The sequence below is a fragment of the Haematobia irritans genome, chromosome 2 (assembly GCF_050003625.1).
Source record: "Haematobia irritans isolate KBUSLIRL chromosome 2, ASM5000362v1, whole genome shotgun sequence".
Taxonomy (NCBI): domain Eukaryota; kingdom Metazoa; phylum Arthropoda; class Insecta; order Diptera; family Muscidae; genus Haematobia; species Haematobia irritans.
In genome coordinates this window covers 206,600,680-206,611,928 of record NC_134398.1, presented here as the reverse complement: position 1 = coordinate 206,611,928, position 11,249 = coordinate 206,600,680, and the positions used below count along the sequence as shown (strand labels likewise).

Genomic DNA, 11,249 nt, shown 5'->3' with positions numbered 1-11,249 from the left:
GTGTTTATTTACTTTATAAATCGACGACGAAGAATGAGATATGATATGAAGATTAAACGTTACGACTTGAACTTATACACTGGTCATCATGAGTAATCGCCTGCAACATTTACAAAATTTAAGAAATATATTCCTTCGTTCTGTTGAATCAGTGCAGCCTCATAATTTGCTGTCAGCCACAAATAATTACAATTTAGTTCCACACTCTTTACCAGGAAAGGATAACAAGAAATACATACAACTGCAGGGTAAATATGTAGACCTCACTGGCAAACGCTGTTATGCTGTGGGTTTCGGTAAAGCTGTTTTGGGAATGGCAGTGCAATTGGAAGAGGCTTTAGGTAGCTTTTTGCATCAAGGGATTATTAGCATACCAAAGGTAAGAAGTGAAATCCGAAATTTCTGCAATATCTAAATGGTGAAAATATCTAGAATGGATTACAATGACCTCGTTGTTGAATGTTAGTCGAAGTAGGACCACAACTTGTGTGTGTGTGAGAAAAAAGTACAGATAAGAGAATCTAAACGTATTAGTGAGACATGTACAAGTTCACCAGGAATTTTAAATGTAGTGGATGGAAAATGTACCTTTGAATTGACAACAAATGATTTTAAATTATAGACCGATTGGTATTCAATAAGTTAGAGGACGATATTAATCTATTTGACGCAATTTAATGAATTTACCTTAATGATCATATGTTTCTGGATAAAGGGAAAAACTAGATTATAGTATTAATTAATTGTGGATATATCTGCCATTAAATTGTCATCTGATTATTTTACATTTTAAATCCTACAGAAATTCCGATTGCCTAAGTAGAAAAACAGAAGATTAGACAAATGGGACCGCTATAAAAACAAAGACCGACTTAAACAAGTAAGTAAAGTCTAAAGTCGGGCGGGGCCGACTTTATTATACCCTTCATTCCTATGTAGGCCAAAATTTGTGTTCCCATCTCAACTACTTCACATTTGCTGGAAGCTATATAAAGGATACATTATTTTTACTTCTACAAAATCTCTAGAATTAAAATTTAAAATGGGTCTAAAATGTGTAACAGTCTACCATATTTCCCCAACTCTGGTGTACGTATATATGGGAGCTATATATAATCTGAACCAATTTTGACTAAATTTGACATGTAACAGGTTGGCTGATAAGTCCCCGGTCTAACAAAGAAAAACACATTTTTTTTTGTCAAAATTCGTTTTTATTATTCAACAAAGTTCCCTTCAAGAGCGATACAACGATTATAACGACCTTCCAATTTTTTGATACCATTTTGGTAGTACTCCTTCGGTTTTGCCTCGAAATAGGCCTCAGTTTCGGCGATCACCTCTTCATTGCAGCCAAATTTTTGGTTGGTACTATATAAAAATAATATGCATTTAATACTAGCGACGCCATCTATGTGTCAGACCGGGGACTTATCAGCCAACTTGTTATAGTTGGAATAATAATTCTGCTATCTATGCGAAATTTCACGTAAATGGGAGTATAACTTTGGCCCCCCTGGTCATATTAGTGCAAATCGGACGGAAGGTATATATGGGAGCCATATCTAAATCTGAACCGATTTCAACCAAATTTGGCACAATTACCGATACTACTAAACGTACCCCTTGTGCAAAATTAGAAGCAAATCACGGCAAAACTCCACCGGAGCCACCGTGGTGCAATGGTTAGCATGCCCGCCTTGCATACACAAGGTCGTGGGTTCGATTGGATTATCTCAGTAATGCTGGTGACATTTCTGAGGGTTTCAAAACTTCTCTAAGTGGTTTCACTGCAATATGGAACGCCGTTCGGATCCGGCTATAAAAAGGAGGTCCCTTGTCATTGAGTTTAACATGGAATCGGGCAGCACTCTGTGATAAGAGAGAAGTTCACCAATGTGGTATCACAATGGACTGAATAGTCTAAGTGAGCCTGATACATCGGGCTGCCACCTAACCTAACCTAACCTACCCCTTGTGCAAAATTACAAGCAAATCTGGCTTTTGTGGCCATATAAGTTCAAATCGGACGAAAGGTATATATGTGAGCTATATCTAAATTTGAACCGATTTCAATCAAATTTACCAAGCATTGGTAGAATGTATTCTACCCTCTGTGCAAAATTTCACAAATATCGGTAGTAAACTTTGGCCTCTCTGGTCATATGAGTCTAAATCGGACAAAAGATATATATGGGAGCTATATCTAAATCTGAACCGATTTGGCTGATATTTTGCAAGATTTTCGAGATTCATAAGATATTTGGATGTACGGTATTTCAAGAAAATCGGTTGATAAACACGCTAACTATGACCAAATCGGGGACAAATATATATGGCGGCTATATCTAAATCTTAACCGATTTTGTCCAAAACCAATAGCGATTTTCTCTGTCCCAAGAAACGACCCTATGCCAAATTTGAGGACGATCGGACTTAAATTGCGAGCTGTACTTTGTGCACAAAATTACATATACAGACAGACGGACGGACAGAAAGACAGACAGACGGACATCGCTAAATCGACTCAGAATTTAATTCTAAGCCGATCGGTACACTAAAAGATGGGTCTATGACCACTATTTGTTGGCGTTACATACAAATGCACAAATTTATTATACCCTGTACCACAGTTATGGTGAAGGGTATAAAAATAGCCAATCTACGGATGTCGTAACACTAATATTTGACAAAACTGAATGTCAAATATTTTTTCCAGGAGCATTTTTTGATCTTACATATCCAGAATAAGCTAAAAATATTTTAGGTTCGACTCCGGCGACGAATCCTTTTTTGATTTGTGTGAAAGAATTTCCTAGTGTGACCCAATTTAAGTTTCCCAATTTAAAGAAATTGGAACTTTTATATTCTCTGAAAGTTATACCGCTCTAAAAGTTGGCTGTACTAAACAAATACTAAAATGTGCGGATCCAGGGTACACATACATTCATATTTTATAGTGTTACGATAGCCGCTAATGATATTTTTATTTGTTTTAGACAAAATGAAACCGACAAAGTGAAACCGAGTTTACAATAACATACTATATTTTGCTATTTTAGCAAACCGTAACTGCTTTAGTACATATTTTTAGTACATTGACTAGGAAGCCTGAAGAAATGAATGATTAAATCTAATTAATATCACCTGAAGAAGAATATGACAATTTCTTTGATCCCCACTAGTGCAACACGATCTTTGTACTGGCCTCTAAAAAAGATACTAAATTGTGAAAATCATAATTATATCATGATTTTCGTCATCGATGTATTTTATTTATTAGTAGAGTACGTTAATCGTACTATATCGTACTCTACATACTCTTCAAAAAGTCGTCCAAATAAAAACATTCAATGAACGGCGCTTTTATTGATCTGGCGCTTTTTAGCCCAAGACTTAGTAGGCATTACTGTTCGTTGTTTATTGTTTTAGATTTTTTTTGGTGGCTACCGCCAATTTTTTTTAGCTTATTTAAATACAAAAATCCTCTAATGATCATAAAAAGACAACAATATGGAAAAGCCTAGACTTTACACCACTCTCCGTCAGTTACGTCAGGGAGAAAAGATTAGAAATCAAAAACCGCCAGGAGTCACCAGCGATGATGTTTTACCATCTGAAACCACCAAGAAGCTCAACTTTGGTGTAACCTATAACATTTTTAAAAATCTACTACCTCTCAATGTGAACGACTCGATTTTACCATCACAAAATGTAATGCGACCCACTACTAAAGTTCATAAGAATGTTGATACTACTTTACAACCAGATCTTAGGGATTACATACTGCCAATGGAACCCTTGACACATGTTGTCCCGGAACCAGAGTTAAATCTTGAGTTCAACTATTCAAGAGGATTTGATGTTTATAAGAATTTGTAGTACGACGTTAATATAATCGTAAGATGAAAAGTTTCGTTTTTCCAACATATCTATCTTAGGACTATATTTTTTTAACTATATACTCTAATTATTTGCATGTAAGTTTTGTTCATGACACACCATCTCAAATTTATATTTTTTAGTATTCAATAGTATACAATACAATATTTTTTAGATTTTTATTACTTTAAGTTGTGCCATTTCATAATTTCTTCATTTCTCACAGTTAGTCAAATAAATTGATTCTTTGTGGACTATTGTGGATTAATTTCGTATGTATCAAATATTATGATATTGCAGTTTCTCATTATAGCAGATTTACTGCGATTTTCAAGTAGCTCTGCTAGGCGTTAACTGTAAGTTAACAGAAAGTAAATTCCAGCTTTAGCTGGAAAAACGCCTGCAGTTAAGTTTTCAGCAAACAAAAAGAACTTCCAAAAAGTAGCTTGGATCTCAAATTTGTGATCCGGAAGTAGTGCAAACTCGGATCACTTCCAATTTTTCATAGGCTTGTCATACGATGGAAGCACTCCATTTTTGGATCTTTTGCATGGTTTTAGTTCATTTGAAAAAAGTAAAAATAAAGTAAAAACAAAAACTTGTTTCACCAATTTCACTTTTTATACCCTGCGCCACACTGTGGAGCAGGGTATTATAAGTTAGTGCATATGTTTGCAACACCCAGAAGGAGACAAGATAGACACATGGTGTCTTTGGCAAAAATGCTCAGGGTGGGCTCCTGAGTCGATATAGCCATGTCCGTCTGTCCGTGAACACATTTTTGTAATCAAAGTCTAGGTCGCAGTTTTAGTCCAATCGACTTCAAATTTGTCCCAAGTATGTGTTTTGGGCTAAACTGCAGTTTGTGGGCCCCTCACCGATTTGCTTGAAATTAATATATGTTATGTAACTTAGTATGCTGATTCTAACAAGGTAAAATTTTTGTCCCGGAAATACCCGGGTCTTGAGATATAGCCCTCCAAAGGGTCAATAAAAACTAGATATATCTCCTTTGTTTTTGGTCCAATCTAAACAAACTTGGTGTCATATGAAAGCTTATTTTATGCACTTTTATACGCAAAATATATTTTTTAAATATTTAATTTAGTTTGGGAGATATAAATAAAAATAAGACATTTTTACCCTAATTATACCCACCACCATAGAATGGTGACGGGGGTATAATAAGTTTGTCATTCCGTTTGTAACACATCGAAATATTGATTTCCGACTATATAAAGTATATATATTCTTGATCAGGGAGAAATTCTAAGACGATATAGCCATGTCCGTCTGTCTGTCTGTCTGTCTGTTGTAATCACGCTACAGTATTCAATAACAACGCAATCGTGCTGAAATTTCGCACAAACTCGTCTTTTGTCTGCAGGCAGGTCAAGTTCGAAGATGGGCTATATCGGTCCAGGTTTTGATATAGTCCCTATATAAACCGACCTCCAGATTTGGGGTCTTATAAAAACCTTAGTTTCTATCCAATTTGCCTGAAATTGGAAATCTAGAGGTATTTTATGACCACAGGAAGGTGTGCCAGAAATGGTGATTATCGGTCAATGTTTTGATATAGCCCCCATATAGACCGATCTCCCGATTATATTTCTAGGGATTCTAGAAATCTAGAGGTATTTTAGCACCATAAAGAGGTGTGCCAAAAATGGTGACTATCGGTTGATGTTTAGGTTTAGCCCCCATATAGACCGATTTCCCGATTTTATTTCTTGGGCTTCTAGAATCGATAGTTTTTATCCAATTTGGTTGAAATTTGAAATATAAGGGTATTTTAGGACCATAAAGAGGTGTGCTAAAAATGGTGAGTATCGGTCCAGGTTTTGGTATATCCCCCATATAGACCGATCTCCCGATTTGGGGTCTTGGGCTTATGGAATCCGTAGTTTTTATGCAATTTGCCTGAAATTTGAAATCTATAGGTATTTTAGAACAATAAAGAGGTGTGCTGAAAATGGTGAGTATCGGACCATGTTTTTATATAGCCCCCATATAGACCGGTCTCCAGATTTTATTCTTGGGTTTATAGAAACCGCAGTTTTTATCCAACTTGCTTCAAATTGGAAATCTAGAGGTATTTTAGGACCATAAAAAGGTATGCCGAAAATGGTGAGTATAGGTCCATGTTTTATATAGCCATCAGATAGACCGATCTCCCGATATTACTTTTTGGGCTTCTAGAAACCGTAATTGTTGTCCACATTGCCTGAAATCGAAAATCTGGAGTTTTTTTGGAATAAAAATAGGTGTGCAAGAAATGATTTTATTTTTTAGGCTTCTAGAATCCGTAGTTTTTATCCAATTTGCCTGAAAGGAGAAATCTAAAGGTATTTTAGGACCTTAAATATGAGAGCCGAAAATGGCTTGTATTGGTCCATGTTTCGGTTTATCTCCCAAACAGACCGATCTCCCGATTGTACTCCTTGGACATTGGGCATTGACTATGGTTTCTAAAACCATAGTTTTTATCAAATTTGCATGCAATCTAGAAGTATTTTAGGAACAGAAAGTATTTTAGGAACAGAAAGAGGAGTGCCGAAAATGGTGAATATCGGTCCATGTGCACTGATAATGAAAATTGCTTGAAACTGAATTATAGTTTCCAGATTTTACTTCAGGTAATCATTTAAATAATGGGGGTAAAAATCTACAGATATTAGATTTTAAATCAAGGCGTTATTTCATTTTCATTGTCTTGCACACTTGCACACGATGTTAATGATTCCTCTAAAACTCAAACAAATATGGTTCTTAAAAATCCAGAATCTGATCTAGTCTTCATAGGTAAAATCTTTGAATTTATCTTCGGGAAGTGTGCTGGTTGAACTGATCTGCTTGTCACCAAATCCCCCTGAATTTTCACAGGGAACTATAATATTTGATTCTTGGTGGTGGGTATTTAAGATTCGGCCCGGCCGAACTTACTGCTTTATATACTTGTTTTTTGTTATTTTCGTTATATCTCAAAAAGTCTTCGAGCCCACTTTGGACTCTATCCATAGGAGAAAGTCTTAAACTCCGGCCGAGTCCAAAGTGGGCTAACGCAATCCCAAGGGGGGAAAAGTAGCCGGCCTTCGGCCGGGGTTTAAGACTTTTTTTCGTATAAAAGTGCATAAAATAAGCTTTCATATGACACCAAGTTTGTTTAGATAGGACCAACAACAAAGGAGATATCTCATATATATCTCAAGACCCGGGTATTTCCGGGACAAAAATTTTACCTTGTTAGAATCAGCATACTAAGTTACATAACATATATTAATTTCAAGCAAATCGGTGAGGGGCCCATAAACTGCAGATGCTCCGCTATGGGTGCCAAATTTGGTTGAAATCGGTTCAGATTTAGATATAGCTCCCATATATAGATTTCGCCCGATTTACACTCATATGACCACAGAGGCCAATTTTTTGGTTCGATTTAGTTGAAATTTTGCACAGGGAGTAGAATTAGCATTGTAGCTATGCGTGCCAAATTTGGTTGAAATCGGTTCAGATTTAGATATAGCTCTCATATATAGCTTTCGCCCGATTTACATTCATATGACCACAGAGGCCAATTTTGTGCTCCTATTTAGTTGAAATTTTGCACAGGGAGTAGAATTAGCATTGTAGCTGTGTGTGCCAAATTTGGTTGAAATCGGTTCAGATTTAGATATATCTCCCATGTATAGCTTTCGCTCGATTTACACTCATATGACCACAGAGACCAATTTTTAACTCCGATTTAGTTGAAGTTTTGCACAGGGAGTAGAATTAGCATTGTAGCTATGCGTGCCAAATTTGGTTGAAATTGGTTCAGATTTAGATAAACTCACACCTATAGCTTTCGCCCGATTTACACTCATATGACCACAGAGACCAATTTTTAGCTCCGATTTAGTTGAAATTTTGCACAGGGAGTAGAATTAGCATTGTAGCTATGCATGCCAAATTTGGTTGAAATCGGCTAAGATTTAGATATAGCTCCCATATATATGTTTTTCCGATTTCGACAAAAATGGTCAAAATACCAACATTTTCCTTGTAAAATCGCCACTGCTTAGTCGAAAAGTTGTAAAAATGACTCTAATTTTCCTAAACTTTTAATACATATATATCGAGCGATAAATCATAAATAAACTGTTGCGAAGTTTCCTTAAAATTGCTTCCGATTTAAATGTTTCCCATATTTTTTTACTAACATTGTGTTCCACCCAAGTGCATTAGCCGACTTAAGTTTTAAGTCTATAGATTTTGTAGAAGTCTATCAAATTCTGTCCAGATTGAGTGATATTTAAATGTATGTATTTGGGCAAACCTTTATATATAGCCCCCAACACATTTGACGGATGTGATATGGTATCGAAAATTTAGATCTACAAAGTGGTGCAGGGTATAATATAGTCGGCCCCGCCCGACTTTAGACTTTCCTTACTTGTTAATTTTAACAATATTTTTTTTATACATACATTTATTTTCTTATTATCCAATTTCTACAATTTGAAAAAGCTGTTTTGCTTCTATCGGGGGTTGCACCTAGATCTGTTGGTACCAGAACAGAAGGCCTTATCACACTCAGCCAAAAAACGTATATTCAAATGTTTGTGATATGAACCTAATATGACGTTTTATACCCACCACCATAGAATGGTGAAGGGGGTATAATAAGTTTGTCATTCCGTTTGTAACACATCGAAATATCGATTTCCGACTATATAAAGAACATATATTCTTGATCAGCAATAAATTCTAAGACGATATAGCCATGTCCGTCTGCCTGTCTGGCTATATGTCTGGCTGTCTGTCTGTTGTAATCATTCTACAGTCTTCAATAATGAGCAATCATGCTGAAATTTTGCATAAACTCGTCTTTTGTCTGCAGACAGGTCAAGTTCGAAGATGGGTTATATCGGTCCAGGTTTTGATATAGTCCCCATATAAGCCGACCTCCCGATTTGAGGTCCTGGGCTTATAGAAACCGTAGTTTCTATCCAATTTGCCTGAAATTAGAAATCTAGAAGTATTTTAGGACCACAAAGAGGTGTGCCGAAAATGGTGAGTATCGGTCCATGTTTTGGTATAGCCCCCATATAGACCGATCTCCAGATTTTACTTCTTGGACTTCTAGAATCCGTAGTTTTTATCCAATTTGCCTGAAATTGGGAATCTAGAGGTATTTTAGAACCATAAAGAGGTGTGCCGACAACGGTGAGTATCGGTCCCTATTTTAATATAGGATTTAGTTTTTATTGGTAAGGCCTCCATATAAGCCGATTTCACTTCTTGAGGGTATATAAGGCGTACTGATCATGAAAACTGCTTGAAACTGAATGTAAAATTTCCATATTTTCTCCTCGTAATCATTTAAATAATTTTGGGTAAAAATCTACAGATTTTAGATATCAAATCAAGGCGTTACTTCATCATTTTCTTGCGCTCTTACAAGAGATGTTTATGATTCCTCTAAAACTCTAGTCTTCAAAGGTAAAATCTTTAGATTTATCTTCGGGACTGATTGAACTGATCTGCTTGGGAAAGTATTTGTCATCAAATCCCCCTGAATTTGATTCATGGTGGTGGGTGAGCGAGGATTGCAATTCTGCAAAGTTTATATTTCTGCCAAAATTCGTCAATCATTTCCAAAAACTGTATAACTAAAATTTCATCTTTCATTAGTGATGATTTTCTATGCTCCATGTTAGGGTTCGTCGAGTTGGTCGGGTTATTACTCCAAACGCATACATATATTCTTAATTCCGAATTGATCCGCTCGAAAACTTAAATAACCATCTTATTAATTTTTTTTACAGGGAAGTCGTCAGCAATTTCAAAACCTTAAACACATGTGCCTTAAGGATGACACTATTTTCAGGGTATATGAAGGTGCTGAAAATAATCATCCAGATGATATTGCCTTACAAGCGGCTAAGGAAATCAAAGAATTAGCCAAAAACCTAAATGAAAATGACATTCTGTTTGTTTTGATTTCCGGAGGTGGTTCAGCCCTATTGCCTTTACCAAAAGCAAATTTAAAATTACAAGAAAAAATGAAACTTATTAAAGATTTATCAAACCAAGGGGCTTCCATACAAGAAATGAATCAAGTACGTATTGCTCTTTCATCCATTAAGGGAGGTCAATTGGCCGCGACAGCATCTCAAGCATCAGCGGTAATATCTTTTGTAATAAGTGATATAGTTGGTGATCCTGTTGATCTTATTGCCAGTGGACCTACATGGGTTTCTCGCACCCAAAGACAGACTACACCCAGAGAGATATTGGAAAAATATAATTTATGGAATGGTATATCGGATCATATTAAAACTCTTCTCGAAGACAATAATAATAATCAAGCATTCCAGCTACATAATAACTCCATTTATGTGGTAGGAGATAATCGTGTGGCAACTTCAATGGCTGTAAACGAAGCTATGCAGTATGGCTATATTCCATTTATAGCCTCGACCAGTATACAAGGCGATGTCTCATCTTTGGTGAAAATCTATGATTGTTTCCTAAAAGCCATTTCTGAGTTTCTAGATGGTTTAATAGGAGAATATAAATTAAGCCAGAAATTCCCATTTGATTCAAGAGTTTTCCAACATTTCGTGAAAACCTTGCTAATGTGCCAAAGGACCCAGAAACCCTTATTACTGATCACAGCTGGAGAGCCCACTATAAAGGTATATAAAAAAGCATAAACATAAGTGTGAAATATTCATGAATTTCTGGCGTTTTTTAGGTATGTGGGAATGGTGTTGGAGGTCGGAATCAGGAAATGGCTTTACGCATGGCCCTGAAGCTCTATCAAGATCAACGCTTAAAAAATGTATGTTTCCTTAGTGCTGGTACTGATGGTATAGATGGTCCTACAACAGCTGCAGGGGCTTTGGCATGCTCTGATGTTATAAAGGATTTTTTGAAAACTCCATCCAATGATTTTCATGTTTTGCAAAGAATGTTAGACAATAATGATTCGTATAATTTTTACAAAAACTTGAAACAGGGAGATTATCATGTAATCACTGGTCATACGGGAACAAATGTAATGGACATACATTTATTTTTATTTATACAATAAAAATTTGGGAAGCCTGAAAGAAAAAGAAACGCTTAGCGTTGAACAATCTGAGGAAAAGTGATTCCAGGGAGAACATAATAATAACAGATGCCACCAATAGACTTGAGGTGGTTTTTCCAAACCCAGGGCAATAGTTCGTTGTGTTTTCTTTAGCATTATTAGTGCGCTAACCAGGTATGTAACTAAGTAAAAATTTATGTAGAACTTGTTGCTGATTTAAGTACGATATGCAAAGTAGATGAGATCTTAGTTAGATTGTTGTTTTTGTAGATCTTTGAGATTGTTT

General features: G+C 36.0%; 2 protein-coding genes across 2 annotated transcripts; both read left to right on the top strand.

The window, feature by feature from the left end:
- On the top strand, window positions 1-10,992 carry LOC142227006 (glycerate kinase). The gene is made up of 3 exons (XM_075297311.1): window positions 1-379; window positions 9,693-10,565; window positions 10,625-10,992. The coding sequence occupies exons 1-3, from the start codon at window positions 89-91 to the stop codon at window positions 10,961-10,963; spliced, it is 1,503 nt and encodes a 500-aa protein (XP_075153426.1). The 5' UTR covers window positions 1-88; the 3' UTR covers window positions 10,964-10,992.
- Rcd4 (Reduction in Cnn dots 4) lies at window positions 3,418-4,150 on the top strand. Its single transcript, XM_075297312.1, has one exon. It carries the CDS (start codon window positions 3,514-3,516, stop codon window positions 3,880-3,882), a length of 369 nt encoding a protein of 122 aa, XP_075153427.1. The 5' UTR covers window positions 3,418-3,513; the 3' UTR covers window positions 3,883-4,150.
- Window positions 10,993-11,249: the final 257 nt, after the last annotated feature.